This window comes from Strix aluco, chromosome 4 (genome assembly GCF_031877795.1).
Source record: "Strix aluco isolate bStrAlu1 chromosome 4, bStrAlu1.hap1, whole genome shotgun sequence".
NCBI classification, from domain to species: Eukaryota; Metazoa; Chordata; class Aves; order Strigiformes; family Strigidae; genus Strix; species Strix aluco.
Genome location: NC_133934.1, coordinates 128,889,350 through 128,911,579, shown reverse-complemented (window position 1 = coordinate 128,911,579; position 22,230 = coordinate 128,889,350). Strand labels below are relative to the sequence as shown.

The following is a 22,230-nucleotide window of genomic DNA, read 5'->3' as shown; positions in this document are numbered from 1 at the left end:
CTGTCACTCTTGTTTTTTAATCTTTTCTCTTCCACACCTGTCAGCTGAAAACTTGATCAATAATGAATTACTGTTATCTTGCACATCATTAAAAATGTAAGAAGGCAAGGGCTAAAATCTGGTTCTCCATGGTACACACCTAGATATAAAAAACTGTCAAATAAGGATTCTTCAAATAATTTTGAGACCTGTTAGTTAAAGTAATTCTCAACTAATTTCCTATGGGTGACTACAGTTTGCACCATTCTAGCTTTTAAAAAAGGATTGTGTAGCATCAAGGAAGTCACAGGCAGGAATGCACTTTACTACAAATTGTATTTGACAAAAATGTAAGTTCTCCATAATTTCCCTGATGTGAAGGATTAGTTAATGATCTATCAATTTGTCTTATGCATATACTTCTTCAGTGGAGAGGGGAAATTGAAGTAAAGCTAAGAAATTATAGTTCTGCTAGTCATCTTATTTACATTTTTAAAGCCCAACAGAAAAATATCTGTGTCCTTCCTGTCCCCTGAAATTTTCTCAGTATTTCAAGTCTTAATTCAGAATTAGCTGAAACCACCCAGAGGCCAGGGGAGCTGTTCTCTCCTGCATGCCAAGTAATCCAGACCTGCCAATTAACAAGTATAGCTGCTGTTCAGCATCTCATGAGCTATTATTGACATAACAAGTTATCATTTATATGCATTTATCACATAAAGATGACATATGTCATGAACTTTGATGATCTCTTTGAATTCTGACATTTCTAATATTTCAGCCTAATGGAAGATGAAACCTGTTAGATTTCTTATTGTCTTTAATTCCACTGGCCTTGACTCCTTCAATATGTAAGGAAGTCTCCTAAAAACTCATCTTGACACTAAAGGCTAAAAGACTAAAGCTCAGCATTTGCACAGCTCCTTCCTGTGCTGGAGCTCACAACCCCACCAGCAACGTGGTCCGGTCCCCACGTGACAGAAGTGGAGCTCAACTTCCCGGACGGATCCGGGGACTTGCTGCAAGACTTTCCCCGAGAGGAAGACAGAGCTTTTCCTATCTGTTAGTACTGATCTTAATTTTATTTAATGAGACTCAAACCTGAAAATTATGTTCCACGTTACTCGGAATGAAAATTGAAACTATAGGACTTTGGCAGAAGGATTGCAAAGCTCCAACAGAAAACCTGACCTACACAAGAATGGGACCAGAACAAGGGTGTATTTGAATGAGGTGAGCCACACAGTCAGATTTATTTTGCTCAATGTCATATACAGAGTATATTTACTGAGAAAGAAGAGCTAGGTAGTAGTCTTTTGGTCACCTCTTCTTAAGTTGTCCTACAGCCTGATTTAGGGTGAGCGACAGCATCCCAGTGAGCACAGCTCTTCCAGAATATTTTAATAGCTAAGTACTAATACTACAGAACATCACCCAGTCTGCGTTCAAAATAAAAAAACCCACAAGTATTCCTCTTTTTCTGAACATCCCATTGCATAGTTGTAGCAACCTAGGAGACTACATGTCACTAGTTCAATGTGACAGCACAATAATCATTACACTTTTTTCCCCAGCATATGTCAGCACCAGCCAACGCAACTCAGATTCCCTCAAGCCTACACACAGATTAAAACTTCCTTTAAACCCATAGTCCTGTCTCAAACAACTTCAGAAAGTGCTTAAGAGCTGAACAAGCAAATGGTGGCACTTTCCTGAGGCACTCTCCCAGCAACTGAATTGGGATCTGCACGGTGCCTGCTGCAACCAGGAGTAGCTGCAGAGAGAACCTGCGTTAGGCTCTCAGTCCAGGAGCAACACGCGTTCTTCCAACCTAGGCACAACGTCGGTGGCGTGTCCCAATGCCACACTCAAAAATGAGAGGTGTGCTGACAGTAGGACTAGGGTTTTGGGGAGCTGGCAGAGTTTTATGATATTACACACAAAAAAAAAAAATCACTGGGTTTTCCCACCAAGACTTAATTTTCTTCTCAGAACTGCATCAAAAAGCTGTTGGGGGACAGCGGAACCCAGCGTGTCACTCGTGGCAATCCCAGTGTATGATGCTTCCCACTTCACACCCAAACAATGCACAGGAGAAAACACATTTTGGGTAGGACACTTTCTGTAGTTAATGACCAGAAATAACACAGAAAACTAGTTTCAGAACCAGTTATGCACTCCGCAGTTTTGTTTTATTTATTTTTAAGAGTGCGAGCCAAACAATTCCACCCTAGGGGGTCCACAGTACTAAGCCATATAAGATGGTCAAAATTTGGAGAATCATTTCATTTGGACATCTGAATGCAAGCTTTTGTGCTCAGTCTCCTTGTCCAGCCACTTTCTCCTTCAGCACTGAGGAAGAGAAGGGGAAGATTCAGACAGCAATATCACTCTCACAGACTCCAAATTAGTATTTTCAAATTCCATTGAAATCCCCTCCTTGCCCAAATGTCGTCATCTGATCTCCAGCCTTGGATCAACAGCCCAATTCACCAGAAGAGCCGTTTGTTCGACCGTGTCTTCATTTAATCTAATCATAATTGCAGCTCTTGTGGCAACCCTCCCATGCATCCCCATCTTATTCATTCCTTGCCAAGCTTCACTCACCAGTGACCGTGATGTTTTGCTGTCTCAAGTGCTGCCTGCTTCTCCTCAGTTACTGTGTATACCTTCAAAAGGTGCCCTGACCTCTTGCCCAGCGACTGAAATAGAAACTAGAAACCAGATGAGAAACTTCTGACCTCTTACACTTTGTAGCTCTTAACCTGCTCTGTGCGGTTTTGCAATTCCCATTATGCTGTGTTGTTCTTCCCGTATCTCACGGTATCATCAAACAGGCCCTTGAACTCACCTACATCTCTGAATTCACATCTACCACTGCCAACTAAGGGGACCCAAAGAAATGTCTCTAAATTCACGAAAACAGATTCCTTCCTTACACACAGGAAGCACAGTAGGTATTTCAGTTGAGATTAAAAAAGAGAATCAAAAATATTACAGGCATCAAAGGAATAAAAAAGACACCTGATACAGGACACCCAAACAAACCAACACTACTGCACATATGTACCAGAAGGCAGGGGCACAGAGACCTTGAAACAGCTGATGGCTGTTGAAGATGCCACCACAACCAGCCCACCTGTGGAGTAAAACTTCATCAAGCAGCTGCCACAGCTTGGCACAACCACCAGACCCTTCAGCAACACCTCAGCCATGAACTTTTCTACATGAGGATTTAAGTTTTTCACTTCGTAGTATTGTATCCCTCTCCCATAGGATACAAAGCTCCCATGAATGTGACATATTCTTGCATGTAATCCCGCTTCAATTTTTTATCCTGTGCTTGAACTAGTCACAGATAAAAGAGATGAAACATTTCTGCAAAGGAAGGACTTATTTCTCAAGATGAGGCCCCCAATTCCTCACTTGTTCCCAGCACACAAGGAGAAACCCTCAAGTCAAACTCTGGGGTCCTGAGGTCTCCTGCTACACTACAGCCGTGACAGAGACTTGCCATGAAGGACAGCAAGTCCTCAGGGGGCCTTGGTAACTCTAACAGAACAGTACGTTTGATGGGTTTCATCCTTTGTGAACACGCAAACAAACATCCATAAAAATCAGTACCCAAGAAGCAATTGAGAATTCTGACAGAAACTGCCAGACTGGATTAGGTTTCTGATCTGACCAGTTTACCATTTATCCCAGCAGCAAGTGACGTGTTAGAGAAGAATTTGACCTTGGTGGATGGTGACCTGCTGGTCTGTACCAGAATTTCAATTACGTCCTAATGTAAAAGTTCAAATAAGTGTTCCTAGTGTTTATCATAATTAACTATATAATTTTGCTTACTCTTATGATTTACATAAATCAGTCTGTCAGTTTTAAAAAATGTTTTGTAAACAGAGCTGGAAAACTATCAGGCTTAAAAAGTAGACTCTCTCTACCAAGCCGAGTTGAACACTGTAGAGCTGGGGATTCACAAAACGTTAGTATGTAGCCAGAAAGCTTCTCAGGAAACCCAGCTTAAAAGCAGCAAGAGTTAATCCCTATTGTGTGAGTCTAGAATTGCTATCCTTCACAAGAGAAGGATACTGCAAACCTTTTGCAGTCCCGTACATTAGGAAAGCACTTTTGTAAAAGAAACCAAACTCTCTGAAAGCTGAGAAAAAAATTCCTTGAAAATTTGCAGCTTAACCCAAGCAGAGAGGCTGGTTCTGATGGCTCACCTCTGAATACGATCTCCTGAAACGTTCATCTCATCAGCCCCCTGCTCCGAGTAAGAGAGGAAAAGGCTGCCATTTGCTCAGAGCAGATCCAGACCTTGGTGCCAGGACGGTGCACAAGCGGCAGAACCGCCTGTCCAGGCCGCAGAGCGGCTGCAGAGCTCCTCTGCCTGGGCTCCAGCCAAAACCAGTAGCTCCCACTACTGCTTTCCAGTTTTAGACTGAGTAGAGAGCATGCTGGTTCTCATCCCAGTAACAGGCAGCACACCCTACAAGCACCCTCAGAAGACTCACAGAAGCAGTATATGACTCATAATTTTTTTCCTGCATTCCCCTGTATCTTACCTCCTAGGTGGATCCATGTGCCAAACCCATACGGGTGCAGTTACTGCAGTTCTGTGGGGGTTTCCCCCCACCTCTTTTTTTTTTTTTTTAAATATAAAACAAAATAAGGAAAACCGAGCCAAAATTCTCCACAGCCCCATTCTAAGAAAATCTAAACAAGAGTACTGGACTAAATAAAGGCCCTCCTGCTCGGTGCTGAGAGCATCTCCATAACAGATGCTGAACACATTATTCTCCTTCATGCGGGTATGTCTAGGGACAGATTAAAAATGTAGAAAGAATAAAAGAGGGTAGCTAAAAAAAAAAAAAAAAAAAAAAGGTGGGATGACTGGATGACTCTGTCAAATATTAATGCAAATCTTACTGAATGGGCTGAGGTTTGTGCCAGACAGAAACAACTGTCCCTCCCATTCTGAGTTCATCACCTGAGGTGTGCCAGGGCAGCTCACATGTGAAGCAGATGTCTTGCTAGTCTTTGCTGCTGGAAAAAAGATAGCTAACAACAATTTCTAATTTTCAGGGCTGTTTCTCTTTTAGGAGGCAGAAAGACCCAGAGGCGATTGTTCACCCTGTAATCTTCCAGCTGGATTTCTGAGATGGAGAGCAGTACCAGGCTCCTTTATAGCGAAAGGCACAGAGGCTTTCAGAAGCCATTTCTCTAACAGAGGCTTTATAGATTCAATACACTAAAAGAGAACCGACTCTTACAACCAACTACTATGCAGGATAAACCACAAATAAAGATTCACATGCTAATTTTGCTTTTTATATGTATTCCTGAATTTCTTCTGTCAGCTCGTATATACTGCAGTGGCACTACTAAAGACCCACCACTTTGGATATCAGAGCCGAATATCGTACAAAGACAAATATTGATTTTGTGGGTGCTCTCCAGGTGGACGCTGCCACTCCTCGTCCTTCAGACAAGGAACATGCATCAGTACAAAGCAGGAGGCAAACTTTACAGCTGTCACTCCCTATTTCCACATTTACAGCACTTGCAGTTTCCCTTATTGAAGGAGCAGAATCCAGAATACACAGAAGTACCAGGGTTTAAATAAATTCCACATTAAAACCTGAAACCCAATGCAGTAAGATCTGCAACGGGCACTCCTAAACACAGCTATAATGCAAATAAGGCTTAAATATATTTACTTTTACTGGCAGTTGGTGAAATTTAGATAGTGTATCTCTTGCAGAGAAAACTGGGAGGAGGGGAATCTGCCTTTCACTCACAGACTTCAGACACTTTCTCACTCAAGGCCAATTAACTCAAGTAATAAGGGATTAAAAGCTCATTAATGATGTTAGGCAAACTGCTTTTATTCCATCACAGAAAACCAGACTAAGGATTTGTATAAGCAAAGTGGCTTTACAGATCTCAGCAGCCACTAAAACACTTAATTCTCATTCCTAGCAATAACTACTGAAGGACAAAGACCTATGGCAATAAGGCTAACAACAACAAAGACAAAGATCAGTACACATCTTAACAACATTTATTTAGGGAAAGAAAATAACAAAAGTAGTCAGCTATATGCTTCCAAGTAGAGGTTGGTTATTCTCCTATGAAATTCTCTTGGCAGATCAGCCTTTGCAAAATATTTGGCATGACCCTTCCAAAATTGAAAAGCTAAAGCTAGAAACAGACCCTGACCACAAAAGTACTATTTAGCAACTAATGCAGCACAAAAGATACAAACAAATACCACATGAGGGGAAAAGGAAAAAGAGAAAAAAAAAATTTGGCCCAATTTTGACTCACTTGGAGCAGACCACTGGCAAAAACCAAAACAGAAAAGAAGCTGTTCAAGTTACAGCTATGTGAATTAGATTGTTTTGATATGCTGCTAGAAATAGCTCACTTTCCTGATAACATATGTATTTTTTTGAACATAACATGAGATCATACAAATCAAAGAAAGCCCATGAAGCTGCTAATATACTTAAAACTGAGCAGATGCCTAACAGCTTTACCGGCCAGGATATAAAATAGGGAAAGAAAAAAAAATTAAAAAGAGATACCATCAAACTACAAACCAAGATGGATTTTAAAAGCTTTTATTCCCCAGAAGTTAGGAAAAATAAAGGTACAAAAAATTTATTTTATTTCTATGTTGAATGCATAGGCCACGCCACAGGAAAAACCCCCACACTATCATGGAGTACAAATTCAAGTAACATTAAAGGTTTACATATTTTACCAGCTGTAGGGGAATTTATTTATTCCTTAGAGAGGAAAGAACTAAGAGATGTGTCAACCAAAATATTTGAAGAAAAGTATCTACGTCTCTTCTTTTCACTAAATAAAAATATAAATCAGTGAGTCAATCAGATATAAGTCTCCAAACATCCTTACCAAGTCAGGACAGCACTACGAACCCCACTCCATGCAAAAGGAAGACACTAACATTTTTTATTTCAGGGAAGCTATGAAGAACTTATGATTATTTGTACATAACAAGGATAGAACCATCGAGCAACATGTCACAGTCTTACAGGAAATCCATGACTGGGTCCAAAGCACGGGACTGTGCTTTCCCATCACAACAAAGAATCTCACTTTCTAGGCAGGGAGAAAACAAGTTTCTGAAGGAAAAGGCAATGGATTACCCTCTTTTTTTTAAAAAAAATAAATAAATAAAATGAAGCCACCTGTGTTGCATTAAAGAATTTAAGACCATCATTTTACTTTTTTGATACAAAAAAAAGAGAAATTTTTTACTGCTTTGTTTTGTAACCACGAGCTAACACACAATAAGATGTGTTTCTTCAGAAAGTCAGAACTGAGGAACCACTGCTGGCATTTTAAAGAGGAGAAGAAACTGCAATTCCGAGAGTCCAACTCTTATACCATCACTATCTGCATGCAACTTCCTAAACCACCAGAAACACTTCTGGACATACTTTCAGATTAGTCAGAACAAAATATCCAAGTGTATGCATTTTTCTGGGGTTTTTGTTTGTTTTATTGAAGCTATTTTGCCTAGAATTGCAGTACTCCATGCTGTAACTGAGTTCATTTGGAACTACAGAGTGTTTGGGCAAACCCCTCTAGCTTTTCACGTCACACACAGGCTCTTTGGGAATACCAAGCCTTCCAAACCCAGGGTACAAATCTACATCGACTCCCTTTCCTTACTGCAATTTATTTGATAGAATCTAGAGAGGTGCAGGTGAAAAATGTAGATTTAAGTAGAAAAAAATTCAAACTCCAACAAAGCTGTTCAGTAATTGCCTCCTTAAAATTTCAATTCCTCAGAGATGAACTCACAGTTACAAAACTAAAAGGAACAAGCCATAAAGTTGTCTTTATGAAGAAAATGGGTCTGGGTGTTTTGTTCTTTGTTGTTGTTATTGTTAAATAAAACAGCGACCAGAACAGAAAGAATTAATAAAAAAGCAGCTGTGTAAATCAAAGAAGTTTAAAGAAAATTAGCTAAAAATAGGAGTAGGGAGATTCTTTTTCTGTCCCAAGATTAAGCTTTGGTTTGCACCTGTACTGTATCAATTGCCACCTTCTTGGGGTGGAAGATGGGTAAGACATACTGATTTCCTCTCAATTTCATTTGTGTACATGTGTATACTTCCTACAGGTGCCTCCTCCTCCTTTCTGACTACTGGGACGGTACCACTACTCAGCTGTTTCTACTAGAATAAAACCCAACATTTACTTAACAATCTTAGTATCTTATGATGATGAAATAGGGATCAGCAACATTTCTAATTCAGCAGGCAATTCAAAATCACAGCCTGGGATTCTGTTGAAATAAACAGAAATGACATTTTAAGTAACTTTTTAAATGAGGAAAATTAGAACTTTAAAATGTGCTAGATACATGAAAAAGGTTAAGTATAAAGTATGTTTTGCACTTATGCTGATTAAGAGAGGAAATATGCTGCCATTTCATTACAGATTATACCTTTCACGATTTTACAGCTATCTTAACCTCTCACACCTTATTTTTAGCCAGAATGGAGGAGAGAAAAGAAACTGTTTTGATTTTTTTTAATTGTTTTTTCAATTTTGACTGATCCACTCATTTAAATGATATAACTTGAAAATAAGAAGCCATTTTTTTTTCTACAACTTAATCTATAGTTGTCAAACACTGGTTTCACTTCAGTAGCCTGGTTTCAAGCACTTGGCCAGTGACTTCCTCACTTTACTGGTTCAACTTTCTTTAAAACATAGACCAGAAGCATGCTGCTCAAATAATATGCATGCTACAGAAATTGTATTATTAAATTAGGCTTGATGATTTAACTGAAATTTTAAAGAAATAGTTTTTTTCTTTTCAATTTTAATATACTAGAGAACATCTTCCATCCTGCCTTATCCCTCTTTGTTTTTAAATGTTTTTAAACTGGCCTTTGCTTGATCCCCAGTGGGTCCCAGAGGCTATTTAGGCAATGCCCCTCCATCCCAGGAAGCTGCTCAGCCTGACAATCCGCTCTCCAACTCTGCAAAAGCCTGCAGCTCCCTCCCCCCATAAATGTAATCCTCTCCCTTCAGCAGCTGTGTGGATTTTCCATGGACCAGCCTCCCTGAGCCAGACACCACTAAGGAATGTGTTTGAGAAAGCCGGAGGAAATCACGATAGGGACTGTGCAGTCTGGCTGCTTCCCCGCTCCCAAAACTACCCCTCAGCTCGCAAGCACCCTCTGCTCTAGAAAGCACAACAGAGTGCACGGGGAAGGTTACTTCTTTAAACACAGAAGATTTCCTCTTAGCATGAAGCTATAATACCTAAGGGCTAGTTCAGCTGCCCCATGCATTCAGTCCTCAGCATCCTTGTCCTAAGAACTGCTATATTGGAGGTCTGATGACCTAGACACCCGCTTAGCAGAACGGAGCAAGCCACAGGACCTTTGAGAAACAAAACACCGACCTGTGGGTTTTTTTTTTTCTACGTAAGACAGCAGCCAAAATGCAGAGAACGAATGAAAAAGCAGTCCTGTAAATCAAAATAGATTATAGCCACATCTTTAAGTAGAAACCGTAAGCTGGTCATATGTAATATTACATGTACTATAAGGTCTCTGCAAGACATGATATATCCTGCAAGTATATTCCACCTGCAGGAAGCTTAAACTATTGTTACTGCCCCTCCCTGCACACAAACAGCAGAGACTGAACTCACATAATCAAAGGGCAACCACACAGGGATCACATGCAAATTCCACTTCAAGCTTCGGAAAGCTTCCTGTAACTAAATAAAGTGATACACATGGATGAAGCAATGAAAGCAGAAACCATGAGAGAGTAGGAGGGTCAAAGCCATAACGTCAAGAGGAACTCAACGTCCAGTGAGACTGCATCCCCGGGAAAGATAAAGCTGATAAGGAAACAGCCTGGCACCACACCTCTGCTAGGGCAAACCAAGCACAGCCAGCCTGGTTGGCAGGCAGTGTCTCACACACACTTTCCACACACTGCCTGAAGCACCGAGGCTCCGAGAAATAGAGGCTACAACTGCTTCACCTCTTTGAGAATTTCATCGTACCATGCTTTTATGGAGAAAAGCCACAATCTGCCTGTCCTCCTCCTCCACCCCTACAGGAGCTAATTCTGCTGCTCGAGCCAGCACAGTCAGTCCGTACTCAAGACATCCCGCTGCAGGATTTAGACAAACCTCGACACCCACAAAATGAGAAAAAAAGAATAATTTTATGTTCGCGTACCCTAAACAGGCAGTCAGTTGTGACTGCTGAAGCGATGGCAAATCATAAAAGGTTCTCAAGATCTCCCTACCCACCCTCGTAAGTCCTTTCATCACTAGTTTGATATTGTCAGCCAAATTTTAAAACAGACTCTCTAGATGGGAACTGTTTGGTGAAGTTTTAAAGGCACTATGTTAATCAAAAAGTTAGTCATGTCTCTTCATAATTAACCAAGAAGCAGAGGATCAGAAGTCAAACACTACTTTAACTAAATTTAAATGCAGACATGCCTGACAATGGTTGGACTGGATGATCTTCAAGGTCTTTTCCAACCTAGACAATTCTGTGATTCTGTGACAAAACGAAACAGCATTATCAGAAACTGCTTATCCCATCCAATTACTGACCCAAACTCCTCCTAAATATCATGCTGGTGAAGGTATTTTGACTATGCAGATACACGCCGTCCAGCCTCAGAAACCCTCACCCCTCGTGAGCTGCTAACACTACAAAAGCGATGCCCACAGAGCCGAGCTAGCTCAGATCCCTCCCTCCATGTATCTTCCCGTTATCCTCCCCAGCAACAGAATTTTCCTCTCAAGACAGTGGGCATTTAAAATGGCAACGCTTCTTTCAGAAAAACAGTTTTAAATGACAAGAGATCTCAGCTGTTTAAGAGAATCTATCATTATATTTAAATTAACCCTGTTCCGACAGACAATAAAACTGTGAATACCTGCAAGTGATGCATCAAATACTCTCCCTTACCCCCCTGTAGACCAAGTGCATCGAAAGAAAAATTTCAGCTGCTGCTGTTTTCAAACCCCTCGTAAATACGACACAAATACCTGAGGCTGTTAATCACTGGAGAGCAACAAACACTCACTAGGCATTGCTTCCTGTCAAATCTTAATTCTTTTAAGTTTTATCAAGATAAAGTACATCTATAAAAGAAGGTATGGCCCCACCTTTATTCTTTCTACCTACCATGTTTACATTTCTGTGCCAGTGCAAGACACTTTACCACTTATCTTCCCTTAAGATTAATGACTAAATCTCCCAAACATCTTTGTGAGTCTAATGATTATAATTCAACTATTAACTTGCATGTCTGTACATTAAACAGCGAGTTAAGACAAATGTAACACAATTCTGTATTGCTTCAATAGCAATGATCAGCAAACAGCTATACTTGGAGCACAGAAGAGAACAAAAATACAGCTTCTTGGGGTGGATCATCACATTAAATGTGAGATGCCTGCAATGCTGCACAGCAATGAGCTACACAAAGAAAGCTCAAGAATGATTTCTTACCAATAAGCCAACAGTGTCCCCTTGCAATGACCTCTTCACTCTGTGACGAGAAACAGCACCTGCCTTTCTGAAATAGTCTCAAAATTCACATTTCAACAGGCTACAAATCCAGCTGTTCACACTAACCTGAAAACATGTTTCATTCAGCTTTCTGGAAACGTCCAGCCAAATCTTCCTCATCTCTATGAAAACATGAACCTTCTATACACTATACTCATGTGGAAGACACAAAAATACACTTGGGAGAAAAGTAATTCCAACACATCAAATATGGCATTAAAGATGCTGTTTTGATGGATCAGTTCAGTAAATGCAGCAGTTCTGGCCACCAGGCCTGTGGATCAGCTCAAAGCTCTGAGGGGTATCCCTGACCACATTTTGCATGATCTTTTTAGTATCTTCAGGAGCAGAGAAGTCAGTAGAAACACATAAAGCAACACAAAGGATAACAGACTATGGAAAAGTACCAGAAGAGGCTAAGGCTTTGGAACAAAAGACCTGGCACTTCTTATTCTCCCTCTGTTGCAACAAATTTCAGATTTTTTAACTGCCTGCTCATGGTGTACTGACCAGTGTCTGCTCAAACCATATCATAGCATCCCACAGCCTAAACAGTGAGCAACTTTGAGAGATCTGTGATGCTAGATGCACTAGTCCCATAATTTGATACCTCTGCTGTCCTGCGTCCGACAGCTCTGTCAGTGGTCGCTGACTCTGAGATAAGATGTTAGTCCTTTCCCTAATGCCCCCCCCCCCCCCCCCTTTCCTAATGTTTCCATGTAAGCCAGTCCCCTCTTGAATCCCTTTCCTTGGGATTTGACAGACGCAGCACCCACAAAACAGATTTGCTCCTGACGTCCAGTCCCAACTGAAGGAGAAGCCAGGAAGCGATTCCTTTGCTCACCCTCCCATGTGCTCTTCTCACCAAAAGAGCAGGAGAGCTCCAGAGATGCAGTCAAGCTGCGGCTTCTCAGCACAGCATTTTCCATCTGCCACGGAGGAAGGTAAGCTTCGGCTCTTTGAGCAGCTGAGATAGTCCTTGCAGACACTATCCACTGTGCTGGAGAAAATTAATCGCTCTAATGCTTGGGTGAAGGAATCTAGAAAGCTGAAGAGCAGAATGGAAACCTCTCTGTATCAAATGCTGAAATTTTCCCCTAAACAATCTAGGAAGGAAAAGCAGTTTATCCAGCCTCTGTACGCGAGGAGCTCCTGACAGCTCAGACCTTCACATGATGGAGACATTTCCCGCAGGCCAGGGGAACACATGAGCAGGCAGATTTGGGTCTCAAAATGATGCCAACAGGCTAAGTATTATCCAACAGATGAAGATACAGATTTTGCAGAGCTGGTTAGGTGGGAAAAGAGTTAAAAGGTGTTTCACTCTCAGTGGAGCCACTCTGCTATTTTGATAAACAGAAGGGACTCCAATTTTTCAAACAAGCCACTCTTGAACAGATTCCCTAAACAAGAAAAGGGAAAGGGGATGGGAGATGCACAACAAGTAGCGCTGTATGATGCTGCCTGTGTAAACATGCTCTCCAGTCTAGCAAAACACAGCTTGGAGAAGAACGTGGTGGTACATAATATTGAGACCCCTTCTTTATAATTAGACGGATTGAGTTAATCTGTCGGAAAGATTACGCTACTTGGTGAGGCCAAATGGGAAGTTCAGATAAATGATCTCTGAAAATCTCTTCCATACGTACGCTCTGCAAGGAGATTTGGGGAAGGCCTGGTGGAGTAAATTGTCTTTTGCTATTTTTCAACTACTGTCAGAGTCAGGTCTGCCTTATTTACCTACTCCCATTAAAAGAAAGGTAGCATGTAGATCACAAATGCAAAATGTTGAACAAAAACCCCTGCCCTTCTCATTGACTTTTTACTGGAATCCCAGAACGCACTCAGGACCACCAAAATTGCCATAAACCACAAATCAAAGGCTGCTGTATCCACCAAACCTTGCTGAGCACTCTTATTGCTAAGAATCCTTCAGAATTGGGAAAGAACTATTATAACTTCTTGAAGAAATATAAAATCTGAAATCCTAACAAAATGGCAAAGTGCGAGAAAGTCTTGGCAATCTAAAACGCAACGCATCGAGGCTGCCTTGAGTTGAAGAACAACTTTTATGAATATGGAGATCTACCCATTTTGCATTGTTCTCAAACGGCATCACCTTGGGTTGATGCTGCCTCTTCTTTCCATTCACAGCCGTAACCAAGAAGCCAGGTGCCAAATATGAATAAAGGTAGCAAGCATATTTGTTTTCCCAGCTGCAGAGCGGACGGACAGTTGCTGGTGTCAGCGAAATATGTTGGCAAACTCCATTTTGGCCTTGCTAACAGGAAGAGCTGTTTTCTCTGACATGGATCATCTCTGTACTTCTACCACACACCTCTGCTGATGGAACTGGGAATCACTCAGACACCTCATGCTATAAATCTCGGACGCATTCAAATGTACCCAAACGCACTGGTAATGAAAATGACCACTGCATCTTCTGGAAACAAAGATGAAGCAGATACTGGTGTGCAAATGTTCTGATCTTTGATCTGTTCTTCCTTCTCAGAGATTTCCTCTGCTGTTGCGGGGGGGCGGGTAGTGTGTGTGTTTCAAAGGGGACGGATGAACTGCGCTATTCACTTCCTCTGTATGGATATCTCACGTTGAAAGGGAGCTCTGGGGTGGAAGGCAGAAAAGGCACACCTCTGGCGCTTGAGACTGGTCTCCAAAAATGTGTAAAACACGCAGGGAACAAAAGAACCTGGTCTGGTTAACTCCTTCCTCTGCAAGTCTGCAGGACACCTCAGTCTCCCTCACTGTACCACGAATAAATGAGGAATAACAAAATCATCTACCCAGCAGAATGTCTCCTGAAGGATGAGTACTAGACTGAGTAATACTGCAACTGCAGACTACATCAGAGACAAGGCTGGTACCAGCAGGGCATTAAACTCAACAGAACAGACTCTCAGTTCCTCCTTGGCTTAAGAGACGCTGGGTACAGCCTTGGTACTAGCTGATGGAAGCACACCAAAAAGTTGCTTCCTTCTTTGGTTCCCCTGAGGACCTAACCCGGGAGGACAACTCTCTTCAGAAGAGCTGGGGAAAAAAAATCAAACCTTATTTTTAAGATTTCAGAGACCACCTGCTTTTGAAAGTAAGAGACGGGGAGAAACAGACATAGGGAGAAATACTCTATTCCCACCACATAACCTACCATCAACAGAAAACATGAGCAACAGGAGGTAATATTTAAAGCCAAACAGCTTTGAATGTTCCACAACAAAGATGAATAAGACAAAAAATGTACAAAGATACTAAATGGAAAAGCAAGGGCTTCCCTCTAACTCCTGAATATCCTAACAGAGGGTGTCAATATGCCACTGAGCATCTTAGTTCTCAGAAATATATATATATATATCATACTGACTGCACCCTGAAAGAAAAGTGTGCAATTTCCCAGAAGAGAAACTCCACAGCAACAAGAAGAAACTCAACAGCGCTGGTTCGATGCCATTCTAAACACCCTTCATATGGAAAAACAAGAGTACGCAGAGTTCAGGCATGGCTACCACAAACACTGCTAACCAGAAGGCTTTGATCTGGAGAAGAAGAGTGGAATCCCCCGATGTGACAGATGTTTTATGGTAATTTCTATGTGTAAGCAATGTATATTCACCAGGGACAGAAGTGCTGAATCAGGGATGGCCAATCCAATTGGTCTGCAGCTGCCAAAAAGTGCAAAGTTGGGAATATGGGACTAAAAACTCTCACAGCCACAACTGTACTCTGGTATTAACAAAGCCTTAACACTCCATTCCTAACCTGTTGACTAAGTAGCAGAACACTTTAACTAGTAAGTTCTCACAATCTGTGAAACTAGATTGACATTAAGAATTATTTTCAAAATATCAAATATAGGTTCTCAACAGCCTTGAAACTTTCCTATGACCAGGAATCATACTGCAGAGCTCTAAGAATAAGGCACTGACCACACAAACAGGGCGGAAATCTGACTCAAACTGGACAGAGTCCCACTTTTACAGCAACCTTTAAAAAAAAAAAAATCTTTTTTTTAAACTGTATTTGAGCAAGAGAGTCTCTGTCTGCCCTGATCCAATTTCGCTGCTCACTATTTTCCTGCAGCAGTGATCAGTGGCAAACCACTGATTCTTCTTAGAGGAATCAACAAAGTTTCTTCTAAGTTAATGCCTTTATCTGGTGGAGGAGATTTAAAAAAAAAAAAATCCCAGGAGAAGAAGGGAGACTGAGCAGGTGACTCAAGAAGGAATGAAATTTCCAAGATATTCAATAAAAATGCATCTCTTGTTTACAGGTAGTTTGTGCTATTAATTTGGTACATTTCTCATCTCCTGTGCTTACTTTTAAAGAAAGCTACTGTAGCACTGTTCACAATCCTGCTTGGAAAAATCAAAACAAGACAGCTTTAGAACTGCTCCATAAGATCATATTTGATCATCGCCGCTCCGTGAGGACAGACATCCAGCTATTCATCCCGCAATAGCAGCCTGCAAGGGGTGCTGGGCTGAGCAAATACATGATCTTTCAGCTCAGTTGCCAAACAAGAGCATTCAAAGAGACAGTCTGCATAAACCATCCTTTTGTTCCCCTTCTCCAAAATCGAAGATTAGTTAAAACTCTGTTTGGGGCACTTGCATTAAAAAGGACAAAAAGCCAATCCCTGTGTAGTTGGGGAAGAAGGAGACAGAGGAGGTAGTAGTGAGTAGAAGTCTTTTGTTCCCCAGCAGAGTCAACAGGCTGTTGGTGAAGGCACACACACATGTAGAAGACTTTAAATTCCTTTTTACGCGCAAGGGGAGGTGACCCTGCACCTCTCACCACGACACAGGATATTCTTTCCCCTAAACCCTCCACCAAACCTATTCCAAGTCAGTAATAAACAGAATCACAGAATCATCTCGGTTGGAAAAGCCCCTGAAGATCCTCCAGTCCAACCATGAACCTCACACTGACCGTTCTCAACTCCACCAGATCCCTCAGCGCTGGGTCAACCCGACTCTTCAACCCCTCCAGGGATGGGGACTCCCCCCCTGCCCTGGGCAGCCCATTCCAACGCCCAACAACCCCTTCTGCAAAGAAATACTTCCTAAGAGCCAGTCTGACCCTGCCCTGGCGCAGCTTGAGGCCATTCCCTCTTGTCCTGGTACTTGTTCCTTGGCTCAAGAGACTCATCCCCCCTCTCTGCACCCTCCTTTCAGGGAGTTGTAGAGGGCCATGAGGTCTCCCCTCAGCCTCCTCTTCTCCACACTAAACCCCTCCAGTTCCCTGTCAAATAAAAACAAATATAAAAATAAAAAAACAGTCAAATAAAAACTCCATGCAGGAAATCCCAGTAAAATACAGCTAAAGTAAATTATCACCCTAATACAGTGCTTGTTTTCTAAGTCCCTCCAGGACACCAACGTCTACAAGTACATACGACTACCTAACGACTTGATGTTCTGATGCAACCAAATCCCGCAAGCTAACCAAAACAGGCCGCTTTACCCTATTCCAAGTACTTCCCGAAAATATCACAGACTGCAGAAACACACGCTTATAGAGCTGCTGATGTGAACTTGTTATCAAAACCAGCCTTATACAAATTAGACTCCAAGGCCCTGCTGAAAAGCTGCAGGTTCACTGACAGGTCATGCTGGCATGAAAACCCATCCTGGGAAACATCTAACCACGCTAGGGGAGTTTACCTGGGATGGGATCCGATGGGCCACTTCCTACTGCTGGAGATTAAATTCCATTTATGGTTTCTAGCAGCTTTTTTAATCTTCTGCTCTAACACACTGGTCAACTGGATGCTTCTGCATTAACCACACACACACAAAGTCTGTTTCAGCATGACCATGCACATGCATGAACAAACTTATATCATCTTTAAATACTGCTTTGAGACTTTCATGTATATGACCAAGGAGGGCAAACAGAAATCTGGCCAGGAAAGCCAAATTAAAACCTCGCCTTTGCAGTGTTAAGGGATACGATGCTGAGGATGTGAACCATTTGACAGAGAGTGGGCACAAAGAAAAAAAATACTGTCAGCATATTATTAAGTTCCAGTGAGTACCCAATCTTCGTTATTACAGCCTCTTTCAGAAGTCAGCAATTCAAGATAGCTTGATACAATGCTTTGAGAGATAAATTATTCCAATGGATTAGAATGGGCTTAACAGTAATATCCTCTACTAAAAAGAAAAAAAAGCTTTCCCAACCCAGATGAGACAACTAACACATTAGGATTGTAATGGAAATTGTACTTCCAAGACTGGTAGACCCAAACTTGGACCTACTTACACACTCTGTGAATAGATAAGAAAATAATTTATTTATGGATGGTTTCTACCTCACCCTGACATGCATTTTGGGGAAAAAAAACAACATTAAAACAAGATCAACAATCCAGTACTTACGAGCAACTCTACAATCAACTATTGTGTGCCATGTGACATACAAGAGGAAAAAAACCCACAAACACTAAGAAAACACATTTTAGTTTTAAGCTTCCATAGTAGTAATGAAAAGCAAAGTGGGTAGGAGATTTTTAGAAAGGCCTTAAATATTCTTCTGTAACCTAATAGTGAACACAAATATTTGCTTAACCTCCGCCTCCAACATCCAAAAAAGAACCAATTACTCTAAAAGCTACCAAATGCCCCAAGAAGAATTTGAAGCATGAACCACCACCACCAAAAAACATCTGAGGAAGAGGCAGATCTCCCACAATCAGAAAGGCTGCCTCATTTAGACATCCTAAAAACAACTGTGCTGGAGACGCTGGTGACTCATTAGTTGTGATGGAGCAGAGAAACCACTTGAAGAGGTGAGAGGAAAATTCCATTTTAATTTAAGAGCGCTCTCTAGCAAACCTTGACCGAGCTCTGCAACATAACAACGATCGATATTCACCAAGAAATGCATTTTAGAAACACGACTGACAGCCCTCTGCAAGCACAAGATGTGCCATCTGTGCTAAGAGACTTACCATGGGCTAAGAAAAATAAAAGTGCAATGTTTATACGTTAAGTCCTTTCAGGAAAAGAGGTTTACCTTAGTTACTTTTAAAATTAACATAACATCAATGACTTTTAAAAATAAGTTTGCTTTGCATATTTGTCATAACAGCCAGTGCCATCCAACTCGGCATTCCCTTGATACAGTTCCTCCCTGTTTGCAGGGCTTTATAAAAACAAAGAGCAAACCAATGACCTAGAAACAAATGTAGGCTCTCAAACTACTTTAAACTCATTAACTTTATACTTGTTTTAGACTCATAACAACATCTAAAAAGACTGCCAAAGAATTTGGTTTAAATTTGCCAGGTTGCACTATGAGAAGGTTTGGGTTTATTCCTATCTGAAACTGCTTCAGGAATAGAAGGCACATTTTTCATAACTCAAAGAATGAAGGCAGGGGGGGAGGGTTGTGGCTTTGTTGATTTTTGGTTGGTTTTTTTTTTTTTTTTTTAAAGGGGATATGTCTACATGGCACAGAGCAGAGCCATGCATTCAAACCAGCTCCAGAACCGGAAGCTGTATGACATGTCAGCACAGCTCTCCACTAATTACCAGGATAATGAGAAGCAGAATATTTCTTTTTCCGCAAAGAGATGACACAAAAATACTTCTCTACAACGCAACTAGTTTTTTGTCACCGTGCTGCCCTGTACTATGCAGGCATACCCAAACAAAGTTGCTCAAGGTATGCTGAGTTTCGGATTTATGAAACCTGAAATATCCTTTTAAAGGATTTAGTGCTAGATTCCCTAGCAAAGACATTGCCTGATCTGTGCACAGCACTCTAGAAGGAAAAAAAAAAAAAGTAAAAAGGAAGGTAAATATGCACCATGAAAACTTTTAAAATTAACTCCCCGAGGCCATAAGTAACCATTTCAAAGGGGTGGTGGGAACAAGATCCATCTATAAAAGTTCAATTTGAACATTAGGGAAGAGCCCTCCCCCAGCATGAGCAATTACCTCTGCCTTTCATGTGGCAGCGTAACACACCTTTTCTTGTACGGTTGGTTGTGTCAGGTCTATTTTAAACACACTCAACGGCATTACAAAGTAAAACATCACAGCCGCTCTTCCCATGTAGGTGAAAACGCAGGCTGGGAATTTTAAGGTTTTCTTTATAAGCAACCCAAGCCTTAAAGCTGCTGAGCATCCCTGGCGTTTGGGGGAAGGGGCTCGTAGCTCCCAGAGGAGCGGGCAGAGGAACACGCCATGCCTACACCTTCGTTTCCCAAGGCCGTGGCTCCGGCGATGAACACGCACTGTTTCAAGAGCATCTACTGGGATTTGTGGCGCTAACTCTTCCGCCAGCCGTAACTCCGCTGCTGCTTCTGAGGAGCTTTAAGCTGCTTCTGCCTTTTGCCTGCTATTATTAACCCCAGGGATAAACTTCCACACTTTTAATCGGGTGCTTTAACTGACGCGTTCTGGAAATGGGCACGGCAAATAGATACCCTCTACCTTCTTTAGCAGTAACGTGGAAAGCATCAGATGAAATATTCACCAATTCAAACCTCTCAAGAAATCAGTGAGGCGACGGGTAAACCGGACCCTCTCCAGTGCTCCAAGCAGAAGTCAATCCTTTTAAATAAGTGTTAGACAGGGAAAGAAACCTCACGCTTTGTCAGGGATGCCCCTTGTCCGCGGGTTTTTCCGGACCCGCTCGGTCCCAGCCCCTCAGCCCGGCCCCGCTACGACGGGACCCCCGGAGCGGACCCCGCCGGCCCCCCCCCCCGGTCCTCTCACCTTATAGACATCGCCGTAGGTGCCGCTCCCCACCCGCTGGATCAGCTCGTAGTCCTGCTGCGGGTTCCGCCTCAGGATATCCCCGCTCGGCCGCGCCGCCGGCTCCATCTCCAGCCCCCGGGGAAGGGAGGGCAGCGGCCGCTTTCCTCCTCGCCCCTCCGGCCGGGGATGCTCCTTAACGCGGCAGCCGGCCCATGGCTCCTGCGGCGGAAAGCGCTTGCTGAGGGAGGGAGGGAGGGAGGGAGGAAGGGGGGGGCTCCCGGGGCGGGCTCTGGGCCGCGGCTGCCGAGACAAAGGCAGGCAGCCGGCGGTTACCGCGGCCGTTGGCGGCCCGGCCGTGGGGGCAGAGCCCGCGGTGGCTCCCCGGAAGGGAACGAGGAAGCCGGCCGGAGGAACAACCGCCCCGGCCGCTGTGGGGAGGGAGATCCCGTCCCGTCGGCGCTGAGGAGGCGCCGCGGCCCGCCCGCCCCCGGCCGGCCGGGACAACCGCCCGCCCGCCCGCCGCCAGGCCCCGCCGCCAGGCCGGGCCGGCTCCTACCTGCGCGCCCACAGACCCTTTGTCCCGCCGGCGAGGGAGCGCTGCCGCCTCCGCCTCCTCCTCCTCCTTCTCCTCCTCCTCCGGCCGAGCCAAGCCGGGTCGGGTCGGTTCGAGACGGCAACGGGCCTCCGCGAGGCCGCAGCGCCACGGCGCGGCCGCCGGTACCGCCGCGGCCCGGCTCGGCCCTTCCCTCCTCCTCCTCCTCTTTCCCTCCCCGCCCCGGGCCGCCCCTCGGCCTCAGGAAAGCCTCTGTCACCATGGCTGCTGCCGGGACCGCCGCCCTCCCGCCGGCCCTCAGCTGGGCCCGCTCTGCCCCGGCGTCCCCGCGGCGCTGGGGGTGTCTGTGCCCCGGGGGACGCAGAGCCGGGGGGCCCCGGCGGGGCTGAAGGCCCGACTGCCCGCCCTGGGGCCGATCACCGTGAAGGGTCATGGTGGCTACCATGGCTATCAGGGGCGAGCTTGGGGCTGCCACTTCACGGAGCTCGTAGAATCATGGAACGGTTTGGGTTGGAAGGGACCTTAAAGATCATCCAGTTCCACCCACCACCACCACAGGCAGGGACACCTTCCACTAGCCCAGGTTGCCCAAAGCCCCGTCCAACCTGGCCTTGAGCCCTTCCAGGGATGAGGCATTTACCACCCCTCTGGCCAACCTGCTCCAGTGTTTCACCACCCTCACTGTAAATTTTTTCCTTATATCTAATCCGAATCTACCCTCTTTTAGTGAAAAACCATTATCCCTGTCCTATCGCAACAGGCCCTGCTGAAACAGGCCCCTGATGTCTGTCCCCATCTTTCTTACAAGCCCCCTTTAAGTATTGAAAAGACGCTCTAAGGTCTCTCTGGTGCCTTCTCCAGCTGAACCCCCCCCCAACTCTCTCAGCCTGTCCTCACAGGGGAGCTGCTCCAGCCCCCCGAGCATCTTCGTGGCCTCCTCTGGCCCCGCTCGAGCAGGTCTGTGTCTTCGCTGTGGAGAGACAAGTGTGGGGGCAGGCATGGCTTTGGGCCTTGGTTTGAGGCAGGAGGAAAGCCCCCAGCTTGCCTACACCACATATATGTTATATATATTCATATCTGTATGTATGCTTCTGCCAAATGCCAATTTCCATCTCTGACACCAGAGCTGTTCCTTTGTGTACATCCTGACAGGGATTATCACAGCTGCCATGACAAAACCCCCCTCTGAGCTGAGCGCCGGAGGCTGACCTGCTTCCAGAGAGGCTCTGAGGTACGAGGAGGAGGAGAAGGAGGAAGAGGAGGAGAATGTACCAGCTGGGGGGAATGGGGATGCAGACAGGGTAGGACTCCCTGGGTCAGTGAGTCTCATCCTTTGCAATCTGGATTGCAACCTCGCAGCTGCATCACGTAA

The 22,230-nt window shown here is 43.8% G+C and overlaps 1 protein-coding gene across 1 annotated transcript in view; it reads right to left on the bottom strand.

Moving 5' to 3' along the window:
- Window positions 1–20,999, bottom strand: part of MAP4K5 (mitogen-activated protein kinase kinase kinase kinase 5) — a 72,495-nt gene extending 51,496 nt beyond the window's left edge. The window contains exons 1-2 of the mRNA XM_074821169.1: window positions 20,862–20,999; window positions 20,324–20,524 (exon numbers count right to left, since the gene is read on the bottom strand). Coding sequence (XP_074677270.1) covers window positions 20,324–20,431 — 108 coding nt within the window. The 5' untranslated portion in view covers window positions 20,432–20,524; window positions 20,862–20,999. The remainder of the gene's footprint in view (window positions 1–20,323; window positions 20,525–20,861) is intronic.
- Window positions 21,000–22,230: the final 1,231 nt, after the last annotated feature.